Raw genomic sequence first — 26,194 nt, 5'->3', positions numbered from 1 at the left:
TCCTCCCCCCAGACACCAGTTTAAGACTCTAGCCTTGCTCCACCTCTTCCTCTGCTCTCTCCTCCTCTGGGTCCTCCTGTCAGCTGGGGTCTCGCCCTTCCTAGACTCTTCTGACACTGAGTCCCCTGAGTCTTCCCCCTGCCTCCGGCGGGCTTTAGGACCTGGTTCCCGATCCGGGCTTTCTGCTGTCCCACGCGCCTGTACATTTGAACTTGGCACGCGCGCCCAGCCGGCAACCTTCCTCCTGACTGTTACACTGCTCCTGTCACTGCTTCCCCCACTCCCCAGTGGAGGTGTGGTCAGTCTCGACTCCTCTCCCTGCTGGAGGAGATCCTGGCTCTGACACCTGGGACTCCTCCCCCCCACTACGCTCTGGTGGGGAAGCTGGCCCTGATCTCCAGCTGCTGCTTTGGGAGTCCCCGCTGGCCCCCCTTGCCCTGACCATCGGCACCTCCTTCTGGGAATCTTCTGATTCGCTGGAGGAGCTCATGGAATCTCTCAGGTCACTGCTATACCCCCCTACGCTGCCCTCCGATTCTTCCCCTTCGCTCTCCATTTCCTCTCTCCCCTGTGCCTCTGTTCCTGAGGCCCTGACACCCTCCAACATTTATCCAGTGAAAATAGGGACACCCCACAGGCATGGCCAAACTTGGCCCTCCAGCTGTTTTTGGGACTACAACTCCCACCATCCCTAGCTAACAGGACCAGTGGTCAGGGATGATGGGAACTGTAGTCCCAAAACAGCTGGAGGGCCAAGTTTGGCCTTGCTAAGCAGAAGTGGGACATTCCGGGATCAAATCCAGAAACCTGGATGGCTTCTCTAAACAGGAACTTGATCCTGAAGAATGGGGGCACTGGGAGGGTCTAATATAATTAATCATTACAGTGAGTGACAATACATCACAGCGTTGTTTTATCAGATGCAGCTTAATTCAATCCAGCCAAAACACACTTGCAAAAAAAAAAAAACAAATTCAGAGCAGGCGAAGTTGCCAGTCCCATCAGCAGCAAAGGTGCCTGCACTGGGAATGCTGGGAGGAGTGGGAGATTAAAAACTAAAACATTAATAAAAGTCGTCCGTCCGTCCCCCCCCCCCCACAGGTTTTTGTGTATTGGGTGTGTATGTTTGTGATCATGTCCGTTCTGCCCGGACACTGAGATCCAGCGCCGAGGGCTTTGGCGGTTCCCTCGCTGCGAGAAGTTACAGGGAACCAGGCAGAGGGCCTTCTTGGTGGTGGCACCCGCCCTGTGGAATGCCCTCCCACCAGATGTCAAAGAGAACAACAACTACCAGACTTTTAGAAGACATCTAAAAGCAGCCCTGTTTAGGGAAGCTTTTAATGTTTAATAAGTTATTGTATTTTAGTGTTTTGTTGGAAGCCGCCCAGAGTGATACCTCAGGTTAAGTACTTAATTCATTCCGGAGGTCTGTTCTTAACCTGAAACTGTTCTTAACCTGAAGCACCACTTTAGCTAATGGGGCCTCCTGTTGCTGCTGCCGCGCCGCCGGAGCACGATTTCTGTTCTCATCCTGAAGCAAAGTTCTTAACCCGAGGTACTATTTCTGGGTTAGCGAAGTCTGTAACCTGAAGCATATGTAACCCGAGGTAATTATTATTATTATTATTATTATTATTATTATTATTATTATTATTATTATTATTATTATTATTATTATTATTATTATTATTATTCCGGGTTGGGAAGTTTGCCCGGCGGCCGGCAGAGGGCGATCCCGTCGTGCGCGCCGGCGGCGGGTCTTGTGCGCAAAGGGTTCCCCAAGCGCGCAGCTCCGACGCGAAGCGCCGCCAGGTAGGGGAGGGAAAGCGGAGCCGGCCGGCCGCCGAGCTGCTCCTCCCATACCTGAGGAGGGAGCGGCCGCCCAGCCCCGCCTGGCCGGGCAGCAGGGCTGTTCCTTTCCCCTCGCTCCGCGCACCTTCCGCCTCCCTTCCTTCCTCCCTCGCTCCCTCTCCGGGCATTTCGTCTCCAACTTCAGCCGCGGCGCGCCGAGGCAGGCCGGGCAAAGGTCGCGCCTCCCTCCCCGTTCCCGCTCCGGCCGAGGCTCGCCTGCCCGCCTGTCCGCCATGTGGCCCGAGCCCTCCCCGTAAGCCCCCGCTGGACTTTCGCCGCCGCTCCGGACTTTGGGATTTTTGCAGGCGGCTGCGCGTGTGGATGCGTCGCGGACGCGCCGCCGGCTTCGCTTTGCGCCATCAGGCTTCCCGGGCGAGGAGATGTCGGTGACGGAGCTGTATAGCAGGGTAAGGCGGCAGGCAGCGGTGGGGGGTCGGGGGGGGCTTTAAGCCAGCCACCCTCACGGGGGGCTCCCAGGCCAAGGCTACTTTCCTGCCCCCCCTCCCTGAGTTGTTTTGGCTACTTTTTCTCTCTCCTCGGAGTCTCGTTATCCTTCTCTGCACCTGACTTCTTTGCGCTCTGCGGTTCGCTCCCCGCAGCAAATCCTTATTTTTTCCCTTTCTTTTCTCATTACTCTGTATTTTGACCCTGCAGTGAACGTCTTCGGCTTGATTGCGTTTGCAACGCTGGAAAGGCAGTTGTTCACGTTTCCTCTCTTAAACAATAACAATAACAATAACAATAATAGTTTTTTTTTACTGCGTTTACAGTCCTCCCTTTTCTCCCAGGAGCTCAAGGTGTCCTAAGTGGTTCACCCAGCCCCTGCTCCTCGTTTTAACCCCTACAACACCCCTGTGAGGTTGGTTAGGCTGGGAGAAGGCGGTGACTGGCCCACAGCCACCTTCGTGAACTTCGTGGCTAATTGGGGATTTGAACCCCGACCTCCCAGGTCCTAGTCGGACGCCACTGCACCAACACTGACTCCGTATAGGAGGCTGAGGCTGTGTGTGTGATGCCAAAGGCCAAACGAGTCACTTGATGGAGGGGCCGGTGTAGAGTAATAACTGGCCTTGGACCTGGGTTCAAAGGACACAGCTGGTTGCCCTCTCTTTGGCCCCATCATGGGTTTGTTGTGAGGATAAAGCTGGAGAGCCCTTGAGCGTGAAATGTAATGGGGAGAGATGGAGCTCAGAGTCGGATCTTGCAGACGTTAATCCGGCTCAACCTCACAGGGTTGTTGTTTTGTATTGGAGAACCCCAAACCTCAGATGTAATAGGGAAAGGCAGTACTCGCACCCAGACCTTGCAGATTCAAACCCAGCCCTCTGTGTGTGGAGCCACCTTCTTGTGCCTCTTTCCCCTCAAGTAAGACTTTCCCCCTGTTTTCCAATTTTCCCTGTTTTAGGATTAAGTGGCTGCTTGCTGTTGCTGTGTTGTTTTTTTAAAGGCGGGTGAAACTTTTTGTTGCTAGGAGGCAGCTGCAGTTGTTGAGTGACTTAGCTGGGAGCTCTCCTCCTCTTCCACCTCCACCTGTTCTCCTGCTGCTACCTGAGACAGTTTTACTTCCTCCTTTTCCTGAAAGCCCTGGGTGGCTGCAGCCCCATGAGAAAGGAAACAAACAAAACCCACTCACACAAAAAATATTCTGCCCTGATATTGAGAACCTTTTCCACTTCTCATTCTGAATATCTGTAGAGATGCTCTCCTTTCTCTTTCCTGTGCTAGGGTTGCTAACAGTGCCATAAAACTCAACCCTAACCATATCTACTCAGAAGTAAGTCCCATTGAAGTAAATGGGTCTTGCTCTCAAGTAAGTGGGATTAGTATTGCAGCCTTGATATACATATCAAGCCCTTTGAAGCATAAGGAATCTTCCTTATTCAGCATTACACATTTTAATTCTGGTTCTTCTCTTGGGGTCAGAAAACTGATATCCCCCCCATACTTTCTGTGTGGGTGCATATATACCATACATTTAAAGGTAAAGGGACCCCTGACCATTAGGTCCAGTCGTGCCTGACTCTGGGGTTGCGGCGCTCATCTCGCTTTATTGGCCAAGGGAGCCAGCATACAACTTCCGGGTTATGTGGCCAGCATGACTAAGCCGCTTCTGGCGAACCAGAGCAGCGCACGGAAACACCGTTTACCTTCCCGCCAGAGTGGTACCTATTTATCTACTTGCACTTTGATGTGCTTTCAAACTGCTAGCTTGACAGGAGCAGGGACCGAGCAATGGGAGCTCACCCCGTCGCGGGGATTCGAACCGCCAACCTTCTGATCGGCAAGTCCTAGGCTCTGTGATTTAACCCACAGCACCACTCGCGTCCCTTACATACATTTAACCCCCCCCCCAAATCCTGAGAACTGTAGTTTCCTTCTTCACAGAGCTGCACTTCCTAACTCTCTTACCAAACTATAATTCCCAGGGTTCTTTGGGGTGAGGTGGGGAATGTGCTTTAAATGCTTCATCTTTTCTTTTTGGCAGAAGGGAGCTGCCACAGTGGGAGGGGTGTGATTTGCACCTGAATAAAATGTCCTTAAGGGGAAGACCTGGCAATGGGGTTTTGGTTCTGGGTCTGACACAGCCCTATTTGGAGGTAAAAAGGATTTCCCCCCCCCTTCCCAAACCCCAGTATTATTAGTGAGCATTCTTTGCTTGTACCTATTTTACCTCCATTCCTTAGGGCAGATTTTCCTATCCATTTGCCCTCCAGCCATTTTGGACTACAACTCCCATCAGCCCCAGCCAACTCATGGGAGTTGTAGTGTAAAACAGCTGCAGGGTGCCAGGTTGGCAAATGCTGGCTTTAGGGCTGCTCAGTTTGTCATAAGATCTTCATTGGCTCCCAGTACGTTTCCGAGCACAATTCAAAGTGTTGGTGCTGACCTTTAAAGCCCTAAACTGCCTCGGTCCTGTATACCTGAAGGAGCATCTCCACCCCCATCATTCAGCCCGGACACTGAGGTCCAGCTCTGAGGGCCTTCTGGCGGTTCCCTCACTGTGAGAAGTGAGGTTACAGGGAACCAGGCAGACAGCCTTCTCGGTAGTGGCACCTGCCCTGTGGAACGCCCTCCCAGCAGATGTCAAGGCAATAAACAACTATTTTACTTTTAAAAGACAACTGAAGGCGGCCCTGTTTAGGGAAATGTTTAATGTCTGATGCTGTATTGTTTTTAATATTCGGTTGGAAGCCGCCCAGAGTGGCTGGGGAAACCCAGCCAGATGGGCGGGGCATAAATAATAAATTATTATTATATAATCTACAGAACAGGCATTTGCCCTTAAGATCACTGATACAGCAGGTCGTTCCACGTCCCCTTCCCTATTGCAACAGGACCAAATGTGGTTTTCTTAAGAATTCTCTTAACGCTTCTACCTGGCAAACCCTATATGCCTCAGCTTTCCCCCCTGGATGTTTTATTTCCTCCTGAGGCACCTCACCTGAGAGGTTATACATTTTAACATGTGGGCAGAAGGACTGACAGGCAAGTGATGCCATGACTCAGATTTGTATCACCTCCCTATTGTGGGTGCTGTTTGAGGAAGAAAATTACCTTCAGAGCCCCAGCCATGGAATTCTGACATAAAGTGTAGATTTGGTCCTTGGGCTTGTTGTGGATGCTTATGGGCTACATCAGGGGGTCACCAAATGTGGTGCATTTTGGTGCAGTAGCGTTTTTGAGGCCTTCCACTGGTGCCTAAAAACTTCCAGGTGTGCCCCCCTTGCTTTGTCAGGAGTTGGAGATGATAACTTTTTTTTTCTCCCTTGACAAGTACTTGGAGCTTTTTTTTTTTTTGGAGGAGGAAGTTGGAAGAGTGATGCTCTTTCCCACTTCCTCTTTCAGGTCTGCAGGTTTTTCAAAAGGTTAGTTCTACCCAGATCACTTGGAAAAAAATGGCGCGTCTTGTATCTGAAGGAGGATCTCCACCCCCATCATTCTACCCGGACACTGAGGTCCAGCGCTGAGGGCCTTCTGGTGGTTCCCTCACTGCGAGAAGGGAGGTTACAGGGAACCAGGCAGAGGGCTTTCTCGGTAGTGGCGCCTGCCCTGTGGAACGCCCTCCCTTCAGATGTCAAAGAGAACAACAACTACCAGACTTTTATTTAGAATAGAATACCAGACTTTTAGACAACATCTGAAGGCAGCCCTGTTTAGGGAAGCTTTTAATGTTTGAAGCATTACTGTGTTTTAATATTGTGTTGGAAGCAGCCCAGAGTGGCTGAGGAAACCCAGCCAGATGGGCGGGGTATAAATAATAAATTATATTATTATTATTATGATGTACGCTTTGTCTGAGGTGTGTCGGGAGGGGAGGCAGCATAGAAGTGACCCAGAAGGATTGGCCTCTGTGGCCCTCGCTCAACAATCCATATGTGCTCACAGGCTTAATAAGGTTGACAGCCCCTGGACTAGATGCCTGAAATAACATTCTCCATTGACAGATGCATATATTATCTCGCATGTCCACGCACATATGCATATTTAGAATTTTATAAACCCAGACCAGGGTTCTGTTCCACTACAGTTGCTAAATTAGCAGAGATGGAAATAGGACATTTCATATTTCAATATGGCAGTCAGTATTTTTATCTTGTGTTTATTTGAGTTTTGCATAAAAAATGTCGCAGGCTGTACCTCTTGTATTTCATCATCTTTCAGCATCGCTGTTTTACGGAGTTTTTTTCTGTCTCTATGTGTGTACCTATGTATCTGTCAAGTGCCAATGGGGGGTAACCTTTTGTATGTCTCAAAGTCGACTCCAGTCCATGAAAACGTATGCTGCAGTCCATCTGCTAGCCTGTAAAGGGGCAAAAAAACCCCAGACAGTGCAATCCTGAGTAAGGTTACCCAGAGGTATGTCCCATTGTGTTCAGTAGGGGTTATGCCTTCACCAAGCTAGTGGTCTCCAGATGTTCTCCAGATGTTTTGGACTACATTTGGAGGGCACGAGGTTGACGAAGGCTGCCCTAATGAATGTGTTTAGCATTGCAGCCCTCCTTAGTTTTGCTGTGAAAGTATGGCTACCTTCTGGAATTTGTTGGATGAGGAGCAGGTTAGCTTACACTGTGTCTTTGCTAAGAAACATGTGATTGATTTCTTAGCGGGGTTAGACCTGCAGCAGGATTTAGAGGGCAAAAGTCTGGGGCTGTACCAGGCAGAATGAGCAGGAGGAGGGTTCATCACCTTACAAAACTAAAATAGCTCACGTTACCGTCTTAAGAGCAGGGGGCGGGGAGGTAAGTTCATGAAGTCCAGAGTCTAAAGTTGCCTAACTTGTAAGGAAATGAGTACTTTGCAGATTCCCAGACACACTCTAGGGCAGGTACATTCAGTGCTTGCAAATGCCTGGGTTCTCACCAGAAACGACCCCAGATAGGCTTGCTAACTTTTGTTTTTCTTCTGTTAGAGCTCCTATGTCTTTAGCTGCAGCGCTACAGGTGGAAATCCAACAGAGGCAGTTCTTTTTGCTACGGAAGCATAGCAGCGAGGGGAAACATTGCTTGTTGATTTTTCTTCTTCTTCTACCTGTTACGCATATGTTAAATACCCAAAAGCCTTACCTTTGACACAAGAGAAAAGTGACAGCTAACCACAAACGATTGCGTTGACTTTTGGAGGGAAAGAGCTGGCCATTCCTGCTTTGGTTTGGCTTGCAGCAGTTGAACTGGATTGGAGCTGAGCTAAAGGTTGGTCGTGGTGGCAAAATGGGCAAGTCGGGTGGGCAGGGAGAAGAGAAACTGGGAGAGGTGCCCAGAGAATCGTGTGCCACCTGCAAAGTTTAGGAGCAATGACCCTTTTTCTAAGTTGAGAAAGGAGCGTTGGTGCTAGTCAGCCCTGCCCTAAAATAAAGACTAGTTTGTTCCATCCCTTAGTCTCCCTGCTTTTGTTCGTTTGCTGCTTAACAAAGCAAAGAAGGCGACTGGGGTTTGTTCCGCTTGCTAGCTGCGCTAATTGTGTTGGGAAATGGTTGACAGTCCCTTGTTCCTGGTGCTGTGGGTTGCCTGCTTTCCACACAGGGTGTGGCAGGTGAGATCATGAACTTCCTGGGAAACCTCTCTTTACCTCATCGCTATTTATAAAGTCAGTACCGAGTGCAAGAGAAACTACCTGGCAGTAGAGTTGGGATTTACAGGCCACGAACTGGGGAAGGAAAGATAATTTGCCAGCATTTATAGTGCCTTGCAAGCAAATAACTTGGACTGTCTTTCCTTTTTGTATCTTCAAAACAGAGCTTACACACACACACACACACACAAAATGCACATATTCTGTTGTATAAAATGATTAAATGGAGATTAACCAATAGAACACCTCAGATACCTGCCTTTTTTCCACTGTCCCAGACATCCCTGTTGTTTGAGGAATACCGTATTTTTCGCTCTATAAGACGCACCAGACCACAAGACGCACCTAGTTTTGGAGGAGGAAAACAAGAAAAAAAATATTCTGAATCTCAGAAGCCAGAACAGCAAGAGGGATCGCTGTGCAGTGAAAGCAGCAATCCCTCTTGCTGTTCTGGCTTCTGGGATAGCTGCGCAAGCCTTCATTCGCTCCATAAGATGCACACACATTTCCCCTTACTTTTTAGGAGGGAAAAAGTGAGTCTTATAGAGCAAAAAATACGGTACCTTGTTTTGCCTCTGTGCTGAGGCTTGCTATCTCACACAGCACCTGTCAGTTTTGTGTTGCTTCTTAAAGACACAAGCACAGGGTCAGGGTAAAGAGAGCAGGGAAAGTAACCTTCAATTTAAAGTTGAGATATTCGGTGGTAAGGTCTGCATTCCAGTGTGCATATCAGCTGTTGCCTTTCCAAACAACAGGTGTCCCCCTTCCATCCTGCTCTTTCTTATCAATGCCAGTTTCCCGTGGGAATCTCGGGGGGGGATGAGATTTTTTTCTCACGAGGCGATGTCAGCTAAACCGAAAAGCGTTGCTTTCTATCTTAAAGCTTACCCAGCGGGAAGTAGGTTGGGCAAGTTCAAGGGAGCTCCTCTGGCTTGCAGAAGTTCAATAACATAATAAACAGAAGAGGACAACCTCTCCGTAAAATAAAAGTCCCAGAAAAAAAGAAACAGGTGTGATTCTTGAGGATGTTCCAAGTGTGCTATTGTATTGTGTTGTGCATTGGATCCCAACATGGGATCCTTTGACAGCAGAATATTATTCAAGGGGATGTACTGCATGCCTCAACCCCCCTGGTTGGATTTAAGGTTTAGGCTAGAACCTGAGCTTTGGTACCTGCCTTGCTCAAAAAACAACAACCCTAAGTTTCGTTCAGATTCCTTGAACTGATGCAGAACCTGAGATGAGCATCATATTATTTGGGCTGTCTGTCAATTCCTGTTGCTTTATATCCACAGGCTAGCCTCTGGGCATCTTCTCTGGAAGAAGCGCAAGGGATGCCTGCCCACTGGCTTAGCCCATTATGTCAGGTGAAAAACCATCATTTGTTTCCCAAAGGGACACAAAAGAGTGGGCGGATCCATGTGCTGTGCTTTGAGTGTAAACTGGTGCTGCGTGCATTCAGCAAAGATGCCTTTCTGATTATGCATATCGTACAGGTACGTGCTACCAGCAGCTGCCTTGCTTGCTGAGCATATGACTGGGCAGGTCTTGCTCCCAAATTCTTACTCGTTGCAAAATAGGGTCAGCATTGGCTAGGTCTGAAGCAGGGGTCCTCAGACTTTTTCAGCAGGCCGGACCGCTGTCCCTCAGACCTTGTGGGGGACTGGACTATATATATATTTTTTTGGGGGGGAACAGCACGGAGGAATGATGAGCGGCGTGCAAAAGGGCTCCAGAGAGGGGCTGCTTTAAATGGCGGCCGCTCGAGAGGGGTGCTCAGCCAACTGCGGCTCCTGTGTCTTGTGAGCAGCAGGGGCTGGCGGCAGCGGCGGGACAATGAGCGGCACACAAAAGGGCTCCGGAGATGGGCTGGCAGCAACAAAGCCCAGCCCTGTTCCTCCTCTAGGCAGGGCGGGGAGAAGCCAAGAGGAGGGAGGGAGGAGGCGCTGGCGCCGCCATGTGAGGGAGAGGGAAAGAACATGTGTGCTGGCGATCCATGTGGCGATTCCTGGACTCTCCGCGGGCCAGATTTAGAGGGCAATTGGGCCTGATCTGGCCCACGGGCCTTAGTTTGCTGACCCATGGTCGGAAGCATGGTGTTGGCTCCAGGGAATGCCCACAGAGGACGTCTGGGAGAACCCAATATAATTGAGATTTGGAAGGGCAAAAAGACTTTCTAACAGCCTTGTTCTGCAGAAAAGAAGTCATCCATTTCTAGACAGAAATGTTTTGCAATATTGCCCCATGTTTGAAGCTCCCTGCATCTAGTAAGCCAATGTAACGATGCTCCATGTAGTCCCTCTGATCTCTCACCAGGCAAGGATGGATCCAAAGAAACTACAAGGGGTTGGGTATTTGTTTTCCATCAGCTTTCAAATGCTTTATCCTGGAGTGCCAGGTGTCTGCATAGCAAATGTGTAATTAAACTTTTTAATTGGGCTTTGGCTGTATTGGGTTTATGCATGGCTCTTTCCCACCCTTTGAAATGCAAGTAAGATGGTTTTAGGAAAATACTTACTTTAGTAAATTAACCAAGGCTTTATAGAGATACATTTATTCTATGATCACCTACTACATCATGCATTTGAAGCACTGCTGCTATACTGCTTTAACAAGTCATGGAGAATTATGGGAAATGTAGTCTAGTAGGGTTGCTGGCAATTGTAGCTCCGTGAGGCCAGTGCCCTTAACAAACTACAGATCCCAGGATTCCTTAGGGTAAGCCATGGCTGTTAAAGTAACATAAGAGTGCTACAAATATCTGGTGTGGATGTGGCCTAGGATATTTTAATTTAGATCTGACATCTATGAACAAAACAAAACAAGATAATTCACTGTGGGCTAAATTATACTTTGGCATGTTGCAATCATGAGAATCTAGCCACGATTTAAATAATAGTTTTTGTTCACCCAATGGCTACTGGCGGCAGTTTTACTGTGTATTTGTATCTGTTTGTACAAGCGTTCAGTGTCTGGTTAAAATAATAACCATGTCATACTCTTGGTGTGTGGTTGCCTGTTATATCTCAGCCCTACGTTTCTAACTTGTGCATTCAAGATTGCTTAGCCTCTAGCATCCTAACAAACACTTAACAGGAATTACATGTAATAAATAGCCACCACATCCTTTCAAAGAAAGGTTTGAGGATAAGGACTCCGGGCTCTACAGTTGAACCACCACAATTATGTGAATGAAAAAGTGGTTGGCAAAAGGAAAGGGAGGTGCTATGGGCAATTGATTTGCATTTGCTGATTTTTCCGGATGCTTCTTAAACTGATTATGCCAAGCTTGGCAGAAGCAACTTAATGATATTCCTGATATCTTTTGCATCTTTCCTTTTCTTAATTTTAAGCACTAGTGTTGAGAAATTCTTTTCTGCAAGCAAAGTCTGTTAAACATTGCATTATCCTTTAGGGTGGAACCATTAATGAGCAAACGATAGCAGTAGCTGCAGGTTTTCATAGACATGCAAAGTGCTTATCAGTCTCATCTAAGCTGTTATATGTATCTTAATCATGCCCTAGGCTTATGCGGACTGGATACAATTTTGATGGAAACAGCGTCCTGCTAGAATAAACCTTATTGAAATAAATGGGGACTGTTCTGACTGAGATTTTGAGGACCACTGCTGGTCTTCTAAAGCATCTCTTGGCCAAGTAAGATTGTCTTCCATGAATATGGCCTTAACAGTGTGTCTGTAGGTGACTGTGGAGGCCAGTTCTGGATCCTCACATCCTTCCACAGTGGGGACATAGGTTTCTGGACAGGAGTTGATCACAATGAGGATTTGCCAAACGTGCCATCCTCTTAGCTCGTTTCTCCCTTTCATCCTACATTCATGCTTCTTCAAAATCCACAATGCCTTTAGTAGAGGCTATTCTCCGGGACGCAGGTGGCGCTGTGGGTAAAACCTCAGTGCCTAGGACTTGCCGATCACATGGTCGGCAGTTCGAATCCCCGCGGCGGGGTGCACTCCCGTCGTTCGGTCCCAGCGCCTGCCAACCTAGCAGTTCTAAAGCACCCCTGGGGGCAAGTAGATAAATAGGGACCGCTTACCAGCGGGAAGGTAAACGGCGTTCCGTGTGCTGCGCTGGCTCGCCAGATGCAGCTTGTCACGCTGGCCACGTGACCCGGAAGTGTCTGCGGACAGCGCTGGCTCCCGGCCTATAGAGTGAGATGAGCGCACAACCTTAGAGTCTGTCAAGACTGGCCCGTACGGGCAGGGGTACCTTTACCTTTACCTTTTATTCTCCAATTGGAGAATATGAAATTGTAGGCATGATCAACTGCGCAGACGTGTAATAAGCTCTCCATCTTTTTTCTGTTGGAGTGGCTGACTTTGCATGTTGATGTTCAGGAGGAGTTTTCTTTGTGAAGGGAATTAAACCAACAGAATGAAGAGGCTAGAAGCTGATTCTTTCCTCCAGGCATGCCAACTTGTATGTAAACCATGGGTAGGCAAATTAAGGCCCGGGGACCGGATCCGGCCCAATCGCCTTCTAAATCCGGCCCACGGACAGTCTGGGATCAGCGTGTTTTTACATGAGTAGAATGTGTGCTTTTATTTTAAATGCATCTCTGGGTTATTTGTGGGGCATAGAAATTTGTTCTCTCCTCCCCCCCAAAAATATAGTCTGGCCCCCCACAAGGTCTGAGGGACAGTGAACTGGCCCCCTGCTAAAAACATTTGCCAACCCCTGATGTAAACAGTGTCCTTTGCTTCTCTTTAGCGTGGCTGCATATGAAGTGTCAAAAAGGAGCACAGAAGAGGATGCTTATTTGTGTGAAATTTGCATATGCTAATATATGTGCATAGATGCAAATTTCTGTGTGCCAGATCAGTCTGCTGTCCAGTGCTGTTGATGGACAACTTCAAGACCCCTGCTCTCCTTTTTTCCCCATGGCCCCTCCTCTTCCTTTTTATGATTTTTTTTTTTAATAGTCTTGGACTGCAGAGCCTTTCAAATAGAGGGCTGCCCTCTAAGATGTGGGGCACATGGCCACCCGACTTCTCTTTGTACATCTGCAGGAAAAGCCATACTGCTTGATTTGTTGGTGAAGTGTAACAATGAGGGTTAATGTGTTTTATTTGGTTTCTGCTGCCATGGAATTTATATTATTGAGATTCATATTGTGATCCATGCACTGTGGCTTTATTTGAAAAACTGTTTGTATGGGGTGTGTGTGTGTGTGTGTGTGTGTGTGTGTACATACATACTTTGGGGTGAAAGGCAGGATATAAGCATCTGTAATAATTAAATAAACTGGACAGTTACTAGTATTTAAGCAGGTTGCTGTTAGAGTGATGTGTATCTACCTGGACTCCTACATCTGGTTATATGGGGTGGAAATTATTGAAGTTTTTATGACATAACAAAAGAAACAAACTAATCCACAGGAAATAAAGATAATAGACTAAAGAAGGACGAAACAGAAAAAGAAAGTACAATACCCTCCTCCATTACACAGGGTGGATTTGATTTAAGTTACGATTGAAATTATGATTTAAATTACTTGTCAGTAAGACTTGATTTAAATCTTTTTTTTTACAGAAAGACTCATTCTTGCTGGTATCATCTTAATATTTACAACCAGATGAAGGTTTCATTTTTGGAATAATAAATTTTTAGAGTAGTTTTTACAGTTATATCAAAAATTACTATTAGAAATACATAGACCACCAATTATGAAATTATTGTGAGGTTTGATAAGTTAACTGTTTATATTTGGACAACTTTTCTGCTGTACGTTATTGGAAAGAGAAAAACACTCATCTCCTTATTAACAATTTAAACAATTTATTTAACTAAAACAATAACATTATAGCATATGTATCCGTGTTTGTTAACTGATGTGGTTAAACAATTTTAAAAACAAACAAACTTAGACTGAGTTTTAGCACACATGAAGAATCCTTATTTCCTGATGAATAGCCTTTGGGCTATAATGTAACTCAAATAGAAAACTATCTTTAGAAAGATTTTTCATTCAAAAGCATTTTATTTTAAAAATCCAATTAAAATTTTTAAAAAATACATTTTTAATTATTATTTTTTTAAAAAATCATTGATTTTTATCCACCCATCCTTCTTAACTTTCATCCCTCACAGATGAAAGTATGCCCTCCCCCAGCTCTCACCTGGGTTCATCCGTCTCTTCTTGCATCCTCTTTACTCTCTGGGATTTCTCCTTACCTGTCTCTCGCATTGAACTCCTGCATCTAAAGATAGCGATATGAGGAGATTTCACCCCTCCCATATCCAAGAATCTGCTGATGTTCTCTGCTGATTCTCCAGAGAGGAGGGGGCGGTTTCTGCTCTCTACTTATTCTGCTCCAGCCTCACATCAAAGTGTCAGAGAGAGAGAGACTGAGTGTTAGAGAGAGATCGTGTGTATATATAAGGTTGCTTCTAAGAGCAGCTGCAGACACTCAGTGCAGTTCAGCACTTTTCGCTTAGACCTCATTTAGCTCTGTATATAGTTGTGTATTATAGTTGTAGATAGAATAAAGAAGATATTCTACAGAGCTGCTCTCCGAGTCGTTTATGCTCTGCTGTACTCTGCTATACTCTGCTGTGCGACGACTGTCTTCTTGTGGAAGTGAATCCGGTGTTTGCAACTCTAAGCTGTGAGTCCACAGCACTTTGACCTGTTCCTGTGCAGAAGGTGGTCTCTGGAAGTGCTACCCAGCTCGCCTAGCCCAGTTGGGGCTGAAGTGGATGAGTCCAGTTGGTGGCACTGGCTCAAAGGGCGATGCTGACACGATATGCTGTAATAAGCAGGGTTTTCTGCATTTTCAGAACAGTGTGAGAAATTGCTTGTTTGGTCCCTTCCAGTCCTGGCCTTGGTTTTAATGGTGAGCAGCAGCAAGTGACAAGCAAACCCCCATCACTTGTTACCATTGATGGCTTTTTTGAAAGGATGACATTTTGACCACTGCAGACACCAAAAGCAACCCAGAGCAAGTTCAGACCAGCTTTTGAAAAGTTTGCTTCCAGGGCTGCCCATCCACTTGACAACAAACACAGACGCACACCTTGACAGCTGTGCTTTTCGTGCCTGTGAGAGGAATCTTGCTGCAATTCCACCAGTGGTGTAGTGGTTAAGAGCGGTGGACTCGTAATCTGATGAACCGGGTTTGTGTCTCCGCTCCTCCATATGCAGCTGCTGGGTGACCTTGGGCTAATCACACTTCTCTAAAGTCTCTCAGCCCCACTCACCTCACAGAGTGTTTGTTGTGGGGGAGGAAGGGAAAGGAGATTGTTAGCCATTCTGAGACTCCTTCGGGTAGTGATAAAGCGGGATATCAAATCCAAACTCTTCTTCTTGATCAGGCACTATGTACAAACAAAAGGTCTGAGTCGGACCATTAATTCATCTAGTCCAGGGTTGTCTCTTCTGACTGACTGACAATGATTCCCCAGAGATCTTAACTTGCCGTGCTTTCTGGGATCCTTTTAGTCCCTGAGATGCCCGCAGTTGAACCCGGGCTGTTAAGTTGTGGGTGAACATATCAGACGACACAGAGTTTCTTCAAACAGCTCTTGTTTATTCACAGGCCAGAACAGAACTGATCTGAAGGGTTCAGCCAGCCTGCTTATATAGAGCTTCAGTACAACGTAACTGTAACAACTTTCTGTAACTATCCAATCAGTGAACGTCACTTTCGATCCCTTATTTGCATATGTGGACCTGAACTATCTACAGTATCCCCCTGCTGGCCCAGGGTGAGAACTTCAGTACATAACACGGGCCTGCTGTATAAACTTGCCCTATAAAACATGGCATATTGGTTCATCTAGGCCAGTGCTCTTTGTTCCCAACTGGTAAAGGCTCTCAAGGGTGGTGACCACTGAGCTCATGATCACACCTTACATCTAGACCATTGGCTCATCTGTCCCATTGTTTGGCCCAAGGGGAAGCAGCTCTCTAAAAAGTTTCAGGGAAGAGTTTTTCCCAGCAGGGCTGCTAAGATCCTCTGGAAATGCTATGAACATGGAACCTTCTCTACGCATGGGATGTGTTTTGCAGCACACTGCAATTCCCCTTTCTTTAAAGAGTTTCTGGCCCATTCTGCAGATGCAGACACCTCTGTCCCTAACATGCTTGAACCCCTCTGGAAATTGTGGTTAGGATTAATGCTATTTTTCTAGAAAAAGAGGTTGCCGGAACTCACCCTGAACACCTCCCTTGTTCTCTTGTAATGGCAATGGTGCCTACCTGAGAGGTGCCAAAACTGAGTTCTGGTGAGTTCTGGCTGAAAAAAAGCCCTGGTTAGGATTAATGATAATAAAGCTAAATGAAAATGTTCAGCTTTAGCTGACTATTAAAGGAGGGAAGGGGATTTCCCCTTTATTTTAGGGGCATTTAGCAACCCCGCTGTTTTCCTTGAACAATCCCTCCCACCATAAATGCACCACATATCTTTAATCCGATCACCGCAGTGCTGAATGTTGAGCTGGTAATCGCGAAACGGTTCCTCACTCCTGTTGACTTGGCCTGATTGTTAAGTTGCTGGGGATTGATCCAAGCAGAAGAAGACAAAAGACCGGCTCAACAGGTCATTCTTTGCTGCCTCTGAGCAATGAATCAACAAGAAAATGCTTCGCATAGCTCACTGAGAAGTTGTTCCGAAAATGCTCTGGGAAATTGGAGAGCTCTTTGCTTATTGACCCACCAAAGATCTTTCAAAATCATAACACAGAGGCGTCATGCTCAAGCATTCAGCACTTGTCATCTCACAGTGGCTAGTGTTCCTTTGAACACCTGCACCAGGTGATTGGTCCAGGTTGTTGCAGGTGATGATTCAGTGGAAAGAGCTGAAGAGTTTACTCAGGGTGAGCCTGGACCACTATAGCTTACTTGTTCATTGCTTACTCAATCAGGAAGAAGTATAGGAGACCTGAACTAACAGCTAGTTGCTCTAGGACTAGGGAGAAGGTTAATGGGAAACACTTCAGACCCAGGCCCCAGACGTTTTAAGTTATAGCACGGCAGGAAGAATTGCTTTGCCATTGTAAAAAAAGTAGGACCTTTTATGCACTCTCTAGTTTTGGAAATAGCTCTATTCTGCTTCCGGTTAAAATTGCAGAGAATCTGAAGGCTATGAATTGTGATTTAGTGCCAATATCTAGAGAGATAGACTTTTTGGGGGGGAGGGAAAGAGGGGAGTTGGCCATGCTGGTTGAACACAAGTAAAACAAACTGAAAACGTGATTAAAAGAGAACTATAAGCAAAAGACAGAACGGTAGCAGCAAAGGCAATTAACTGGTTATTGCCGAAAGCTTTCTGAGAAACCCAGGCCTTTCTGGCATGGCACAAAATGTGCAATGATGGCTGCAACCAAGGAGGCTCCCGATGACAGGTTTGGTATATAGCCAACATTATACACATCTCTTTGTGCTCCATCCAGAGGTGGGGGGGGGGGATTTATTGGCCAAAGATGCTATTAAGAACCTTCACTTGGGCTTGCTTTTGTCCATCCAGTGAACCTCTTCTTTATGAGCGGGTGGCACTGTGGTCTCAACCACTGACCCTCTTGGGCTTGCCCATCGTAAGGTTGGCAGTTCGAATCCCTGTGAGTGAGCTCCTGTTGCTCTGTCCCAGCTCCTGCCAACCTAGCAGTTCAAAAACACACCAGTGCAAGTAGATAAATAGGTACCGCTGTGGCAGGAAGGTAAACGGCGTTTCCGTGCACTCTGGTTTTCGCCACTGTGTTCCATTGTGCCAGAAGTGGTTTAATCCTGCTGGCCACATGTCCCGGAAAGCTGTCTGTGAACAAACACCGGCTCCCTTGGCCTGAAAGCGAGATGAGCGCCGCAACCCCATAGTTGCCTTTGTCTGGACTTAACTGTCCAGGGGTCCTTTACTTTTATTTTACTTTCTTTATGCAACATTTAAACAGATTGGCCTACCTTCTTCTGCTGAGCATTGTATGATATTAGGAAGCAGTGCTCCATCTGTCAGTAAAGGTTTTGCCTACTTGAATCTCTAGTTTGTTTACATGATCATCAACAGTATTTGAAATACTAGCATTGTTAATTGCTTTCTTGGTTAAGCCTCCAGGCAAGGAAGCGTTCACTCTGTGATAGCTTTCAAAAACATCAAAAGGTACCTCTGTCTAAGATAGGCGTATCCCAGGAAAGTGGTTTTACTGGGGCTGGGGGGGGGGGAGAATTGAGTATGTGAGGAATGTAAATACATTAAACTCATGTCTGCTTCTGTTTCCAAGGACACACACTGAAGCTGCAAGAGCTTTGGGGCTCACATATTAGGGCCAGTCCCCTTGTTGTACGCGGGTGGCGCTGTGGGTTAAACCACAGAGCCTAGGACTTGCCAATCAGAAGGTCGGCGGTTCGAATCCCCGCGACGGGGTGAGCTCCCGTTGCTTGGTCCCTGCTTCTGCCAACCTAGCAGTTCGAAAGCATGTCAAAGTGCAAGTAGATAAATTGGTATTGCTCCAGTGGGAAGGTAAACGGCGTTTCCGTGCGCTGCTCTGGTTCGCTAGAAGTGGCTTAGTTATGCTGCCACATGACCTGGAAGCTGTATGCTGGCGTCCTTGGCCAGTAAAGCGAGATGAGCGTCGCAACCCCAGAGTCAGCCACGACTGGACCTAATGGTCAGGGGTCCCTTTACCTTCACCCAGGATGCGCTTCCAAAAACAATATGCGAACTGAAACACAGTGACCTTTCAAAATTTGTGCTTCTCTGGATTTTGCTGTGCAGTTCTCCAACTAAAGAATCTGTACAAAAATATGAATTTTGGGGAAACTTTTGTGATGAACCATACTGTTTGGGGCAGCCCAAACCAAGGTTGATAGAAGCGCCTTCTCCAGAATAAATTTGGAGCTGAGATCATCCTCGGAGGCTCTTCTCCAGATGTGTCTGCCTGGAGAGGTTAAGAGGATTTCTGTTGAAGAGAGGGCTTGTGACGTTTTCCTGTACCCTTTTTATTGAAGTCTCTCCCCCCAAGGGAGATCTTCCTGGTGCCTTCACTGTTACCTTTCAGGCACCAGTCAAAGGGTTTCCTCAGTGAGCTGGGCTTTTAATGTATAACTTGATTTATTTATACTGAAAGTTATACCCTATTTTTCCTCTCCGGTGGAGCCACTGGAAAGAAACAAAATATATAAAGGCCAAAACTGTAAATCCCATTAGTAAAACCAGAACCAAAAATATCCCAAGACTAAAAGCATTGACATTGTGTAATGCTGCTTCTTATGGAGTCTTTTTAAAAAACTTTTATATTTGTATATGCAGTGTGTCTTTGATTTCTGAGTTCTTTTTTAGGGTGTGCATGTTATTGGATAAATTGCTGTGGATGCCAACTGAACACTTTTAAAATATCTCTGCGTTTAGTTTCCCAAATGGTGCATGTTGGCAACTGAGGTACTATTTCTTGGTTAGCGGAGTCTGTAACCTGAAGCATATGTAACCTGAAGCATGTGTAACCCGAGGTACCACTGTATTGCACAAGACGTTTAAAGTGCCGTCTGTTGTATGCTGGTTAGGTTAGGTGTGTGTCTGGGTGCCTTTAGTCCCTATAATAGCAAGAAGTTGCCAGAAAGTGAAAAAAGCCAAGTTCGTTCCTTTTTTATTGCAGCGTTTTTATTGTTGGCAAGTCTACGACTTCCTTCCGGGTGGCTTGGTGATTGCTGAGAGACGTTTTCCTTTCCTGAACCTGTGTGACAAGAGAGGGTTGACGTAATGAATACAGCGCCATTTGTTGTTTCTCTGGAACATTGGTTTGCATAGTACAAAACAAATCTTCATTTGAAACGTCAGGGAAATGTCTCCGACGCTGGCAGGAATGTGCTTCTGAGCTGCTGGAAAGGAGGGCAGAGACCAGCGCAAAAGAATTAGGAACATAGGAAGTCATTCCAGAGGTGCATTTAGCAATGTATCCTCTGCAATGACTGACAGCATCTCTCCAGGATTTCAGACAGGCCTCTCTCTCTCCCATCCCTATCTAGAGATCCCTGGAAACTGAGTGTGGGACCTTCTGCAGGCACTGAGCTCTTCCCAAAATTTCCTGGTGGTGCTGTATGTAAAGGGGAGACCACTGGCCGGTGAGTGTTACCGTATTTTTCGCCCCATAAGACACACTTTTTTCCTCCTAAAAAGTAAGGGGAAATGTGGGTGCGTCTTATTGAGCGAATGGCGCTGCGCAGAGAGGGAGAGCTGCGCAGCGCCCCTTCAGCAAAGCGGGAGGAGGAACGGAGCCCCGCTTGCTGTCCTGGCTTCTGCCTTAGCCACACACAGCCTCTTCCGGGCAGGGAGAGCCTTCATCCCGCTGCCCAGGAGAGGCTGCGCGCGGCTATCCCAGAAGCCAGGACAGCAAGAGGCTATCCCAGAAGCCAGATCCCTCTTGCTGTTCTGGCTTCTGGGATTCAGAATATTTTTTTTCTTGTTTTCCTCCTCCAAAAACTAGGTGCGCCTTATGGTCTGGTGCGTCTTATAGAGCGAAAAACACGGTAATTGGTGCGAACTGAACTCTGGAGGGAGCTGCAGAGACAGGATGGTGTTCAGAGATTCCTGGGCAGAATTTTGGCCTGGCATTGCACCGGAGCCTTGCTGGAAGGACACCAGAGGGCAGACTCACCTTGCCAGTTTCCCCATTTAGAAGCCAGCGTTCAGGAGATGTGTGGGAGGGTCAAGCAGGTGAGGAATCCCTACCATCCTGAAGAGGCAGGTGTGAGAAGCATTTCTGGAAGGCAGGTTAGCCTAGGCTGCTTGGCACTCATACTGCCAGGAGGAGAGATTTGGAGGACGGTCTGCGTCAGGAGGTTCTTTGGAGGGCTGGCATATGAGTGACCCATGAAAGAAGGCTGGGAGAAGCAAGGTTTTTTTTATATATATATATACGAAAGCATATATATATATATATATATATATATATATATATATATATATATATATAGGTTTTGGTGTCTTCGGGTGTCTTCCCGTGTAAGAGTCGGGGTGTCTGTGCGACGTTTCGACGAGGTCTCACTCGTCATCTTCAGGCTGGTGCTTTCGGCTTCTTGTTACTGGAACAGAGCAGAATCTGGTGTTTGAGTTCCTATAAATACTGTTGAGGGGTGTGGTGTATAGCCTCCAACGTTCTGGGCAGAGAGGAAGTTCCTAGATTAGTGTGCCTCTTCTTCTTTTGTTCCTTAATTACTTGAGGGATATCTTGAGTGATTTCATGAGTGATATTCTGAATACCACTGGGTGGGTCATTAAGTGTAGATTAGTTGCTAAAGCTTTTGTGTCTTGACCTCTTGAGCTTGTGAAGAGTTTTTCTGAGAAGATGGCTGTGAGACCTCGTCGAAACGTCGCACAGACACCCCAACTCTTACACGGGAAGACACCCGAAGACACCAAAACCTGCATTCCTGTACCCGTGAAAATCTACGAAAGCAAATATATATATATATATATATATATATATATATGCAGGTTTTGGTGTCTTCGGGTGTCTTCCCGTGTAAGAGTCGGGGTGTCTGTGCGACGTTTCGACGAGGTCTCACTCGTCATCTTCAGGCTGGTGCTTTCGGCTTCTTGTTACTGGAACAGAGCAGAATCTGGTGTTTGAGTTCCTATAAATACTGTTGAGGGGTGTGGTGTATAGCCTCCAACGTTCTGGGCAGAGAGGAAGTTCCTAGATTAGTGTGCCTTTTTTTTTCTTTTGTTCCTTAATTACTTGAGGGATATCTTGAGTGATTTCATGAGTGATATTCTGAATACCACTGGGTGGGTCATTAAGTGTAGAATATTCAGAATATCACTCATGAAATCACTCAAGATATCCCTCAAGTAATTAAGGAACAAAAGAAAAAAAAAAGGCACACTAATCTAGGAACTTCCTCTCTGCCCAGAACGTTGGAGGCTATACACCACACCCCTCAACAGTATTTATAGGAACTCAAACACCAGATTCTGCTCTGTTCCAGTAACAAGAAGCCGAAAGCACCAGCCTGAAGATGACGAGTGAGACCTCGTCGAAACGTCGCACAGACACCCCGACTCTTACACGGGAAGACACCCGAAGACACCAAAACCTGCATTCCTGTACCCGTGAAAATCTACGAAAGCATATATATATATATATATATATATATATATATATATATATATATGCAGGTTTTGGTGTCTTCGGGTGTCTTCCCGTGTAAGAGTCGGGGTGTCTGGGCGACGTTTCGACGAGGTCTCACTCGTCATCTTCAGGCTGGTGCTTTCGGCTTCTTGTTACTGGAACAGAGCTCTGTTCCAGTAACAAGAAGCCGAAAGCACCAGCCTGAAGATGACGAGTGAGACCTCGTCGAAACGTCGCCCAGACACCCCGACTCTTACACGGGAAGACACCCGAAGACACCAAAACCTGCATTCCTGTACCCGTGAAAATCTACGAAAGCATATATATATATATATATATATATATATATATATATATATATGTCTGTGGTTCTCTCTTCCTCTTCTTCCCCAGTCAAGGAAGAAAAATATCTGCCATAGGCAGCACTGTGCCTAAAAAGACACTTGGAAATTTGTGTCGGCCTTGCCTCCCATAGTTATGTGCGTAGGAAAGCATGTTGCTGTTGGGTTTCACTAGCCTTGGTCAAACTCCTGCCCTCTAGGCATAGCTGTCAACTTTTCCCTTTTCTTGCGAGGAATCCTATTCAGAATAAGGGAATTTCCCTTAAGAAAAGGGAAACGTTGACAGCTATGCCAGTGTGGTGTAGTGGTTAAGAGCGGGACAGTGGTACCTAGGGTTACATACGTTTCAGGTTACATATGCTTCAGGTTACAGACTCCGCTAACCCAGAAATATTACCTTGGGTTAAGAACTTTGCTTCAGGATGAGAACAGAAATTGTGTTCTGGCAGCGTGGCGGCAGCTGGAGGCCCCATTAGCTAAAGTGGTGCTTCAGGTTAAGAACAGTTCCAGGTTAAGAACGGACCTCTGGAACGAATTAAGTACTTAACCCGAGGTACCACTGTAGTCTCGTAATCTGGTGAACCGGGTTTGCTTCCCCGCTCCTCCACATGCAGCTGCTGGGTGACCTTGGGCCAGTCACACTTCTCTGAAGTCTCTCAGCCCCACTCACCCCACAGAGTGTTTCTTGTGGGGGAGGAAGGGAAAGGAGAATGTTAGCCGCTTTGAGACTCCTTCGGGTAGTGATAAAGCGGGATATCAAATCCAAACTCCTCCTCCTCCTCCTCCTCTTCTTCTTCTAGGTGTTTTTGACTGCAACTCCCATCAGCCCCAGCTGTAGTCCAGAACACATGGAGGTTTGCCAAGGCTGGCGTAGGCCTCACAATAATCCCATAATTATGTGTGTTGCTACCAGGTTACACCAAGGAATACTAAGCCACGTGGTTGTTGTTGACTAAATGTGCTTGTTCTACAAGTCTCTCTCTAATCTCCTCTCTGCTCTTGCGGCATCATAACTAGGAATATCTTTTCCGAAGCTGTCTAGATCACCCATTGCAATTGAACAAATCGCTTAAGTCTTTTAGGCCTGTGCTTTTCCTGCACCCCACTCCCTGGTAAATAGATGCAAGCTTTGAGTCCATTAGACTTGATGCTCTCTTGTTCACTGGTAACATATTCCCTCCCATTCCCCCCTTGGGAAAGGCTATCATAGGATAAGCAAACCTCGGCTATTGATTTTTTGCTTTGGCTCTTGTGTCGAATAAGTGCATCTGAGGTAAGGATGATCCTGCCAGGAGCAGGGGCCGACTCAACTCTTCCCCAAGCCACGTGCAATGTTTACAAAAAACATTAGTGAGGTCATCTCAGATGGATGGAGCTTTCGCTTTCCTAAAAAATGCTGTGGCCTATAAATAGCTCGAGCCAAGTCAGCTTAAAGGTAAAGGTAAAGGGACCCCTGACCGTTAGGTCCAGTCGTGGCCAACTCTGGGGTTGCAGCGCTCATCTCGCTTTATTGGCTGAGGGAGCCAGCGTACAGCTTCTGGGTCATGTGGCCAGTATGACTAAGCCGCTTCTGGCGAACCAGAGCAGCGCACGGAAACGCCGTTTACCTTCCCGCCAGAGTGGTACCTATTTATCTACTTGCACTTTGACGTGCTTTCGAACTGCTAGGTTGGCAGGAGCTGGGACCGAGCAACGGGAGCTCACCCCGTCGCGGGGATTCGAACCGCCGACCTTCTGATCAGCAAGTCCTATCTCTGTGGTTTAACCCACAGCGCCACCCGCGTCCCTCAAGTCTGCTTAGGTGTGATCAAATATCTTATCTATGTAAACCAGAGTTGGACATAACAAGTAAATCATGGTTGGGACGTTCTTTCCTGGGACGTTCTTTCCACTTTTTATATGCATTAAACTCCTCTCTACTTTACATTCCTGAACTACTTTAAAGTCCCAAACTTTGGTTTTCTGACTTGACTGCGGAAGTATTCCACAACTTTCTAATCCCTGTGAGTGATTTTTTGGGGGAGGCTAGCTACTTATTGATACCGATGTAAGATGTGCCATTTCAGTTTCCACATTTCCTATATTTCAGGTCTTATAACACACCCTAGACACCTGCTTGTTTGTGTGTCTTCTGAACAGAAGCTTTATTGGGTTAAAACGTTTGCATGGCTGGCTTCTATAAGTGTCCCCAGAAATTAGTCTGCTGCATTTTGGGGTCCCAGGGTCATAGCATGGGGCATGCCAGAGGAGCCAGATTTTTGAGGGGACACGAAGCAGGCATGATATTTTAACATTTCCCAACTTAATTTGCATTTTATTAATCTTTCAAATAATACAGTTGTTTTCTTTCCAAACAGCTAGTTTTGAAAATCAGGTAGAACTGCAGTGGAATAATGGTCGAGAGGCCTGGGACTATAACCTTTGCCCATTCGTAAATTGTAATTGTGAACGGATTTGTAAGCCAGTGTAGGGAGTGGAATTTATTTGGGGTTTTTTTTTTTCCTCATAGTGTATTCGTTTTACAGGGACATCCATCTATTTCCAAGATCTCTAATGCACAGTTCTTCCCTGTCCTAAAGCAATGGTTCTCAGCATTCTTTGCAAATGTGGACCACTCATAAACAGCTGGGGAACTTAACAGGCCACATAATAGATCGATTTTTTAATTCTACGTGTCAAAGCACACAATAAATACCTCACACTTTAACAACTTTTTCCTTCAGGGCTGTCATGAAGTCCAAAAGCAGCGCCGTGTCATGAAAGTCATAGGCCTCAGCCCAGGCTTCGGGGAAGAAGCTCAATGGATAAATTGTTAAAGAAAAATTTGTAGACTGCACTAGTGCAATATTATGAAGATTATGGGCCTTGGACCAGTGGCCTGTTAGCCTATTGGATAATTCTAGCCCTAGTGAAAATAACCTATATTTCTATAGTTGGGTGAGGGGACTTCAGTCCGGTACAGGGCCAATTAAGGATATTTTTGACTGTTTTGCAACCTTTCCACGGACCACCTGAACATGGAGTTCATACACCACTGTTTATAAACGACTGATCTCAAGGGATGACAAGGCAAATGGTTCCACAGAATGTGTATAATCACAACCTTTTCCAAACCCATTTGCAGAACTGGAATATAAATATTGAAATACTAAATAAAAAAAACCCCAGCTACTAACTTTTTTAAAAAAACCCAGCGACTTCAGTGCTGCTGTGATGCAGACTCCAGAAACCACTTGTGACAGGAGTTGAAAATAATATGTAGAAAGCATTCCCAGTACATGCGTAGAATGCATTACCACCTTGTGTGACATCAATGAAATACGCTGCGACAGAAGTGAGAGGCGGCGCAGGCATTATGGGGCTCCAGGGATTTGCTGCATTGCTTCTGTCTTGAATTACAGCTAAGGATTTCCTCCTGTCAGGAAAGTGACAGCTGTAAATAAATAAATCCTGCCTGCAGCCAGCCTTGTGTACAAGAGAGAGTATAGAGGAGGAAACTCCCCTTGGCTGTGCTGGTTCAAATATTACAGGGATTATTTTAAAAAAAAAATTTAAAAAATTCAGATTTTTAAATTTAAATTGGATTTTTAAAATAAAATTGTTTTGGAGGAAAAATCTTTCTAAATATAGTTTCCTATTTAAGTTACATTATTGTTCAAAGGCTACTTATCAGGAAATGATTTTTCATGGGCGTTAAAACTCAGTCTAAGTGTTGTTGTTTTTAAAGTTTAACCACATCAGTTAACAAACATGGATACATATGCTATAATGTTACTGCTTTAGTTAAATAAATTGTTTAAATTGTTACAGTGGTACCTCGGGTTACAGACGCTTCAGGTTGCAGACTCCGCTAA

General features: G+C 46.2%; 1 protein-coding gene across 1 annotated transcript in view; it reads left to right on the top strand.

Moving 5' to 3' along the window:
• Positions 1 to 1,809: 1,809 nt before the first annotated feature.
• The window catches only part of MYO5B (myosin VB), a 294,157-nt gene continuing 269,772 nt past the window's right edge, over positions 1,810 to 26,194 (top strand). Inside the window, exon 1 of the mRNA XM_082241748.1 lies at positions 1,810 to 2,258. Coding sequence (XP_082097874.1) covers positions 2,232 to 2,258 — 27 coding nt within the window. The 5' untranslated portion in view covers positions 1,810 to 2,231. The remainder of the gene's footprint in view (positions 2,259 to 26,194) is intronic.

This window comes from Podarcis vaucheri (genome assembly GCF_965113315.1).
Source record: "Podarcis vaucheri genome assembly, chromosome: 11".
In the NCBI taxonomy this organism is placed as follows: domain Eukaryota; kingdom Metazoa; phylum Chordata; class Lepidosauria; order Squamata; family Lacertidae; genus Podarcis; species Podarcis vaucheri.
Note: the sequence above shows the minus strand (reverse complement) of the source record. Positions and strands in the feature narration are given on the sequence as shown.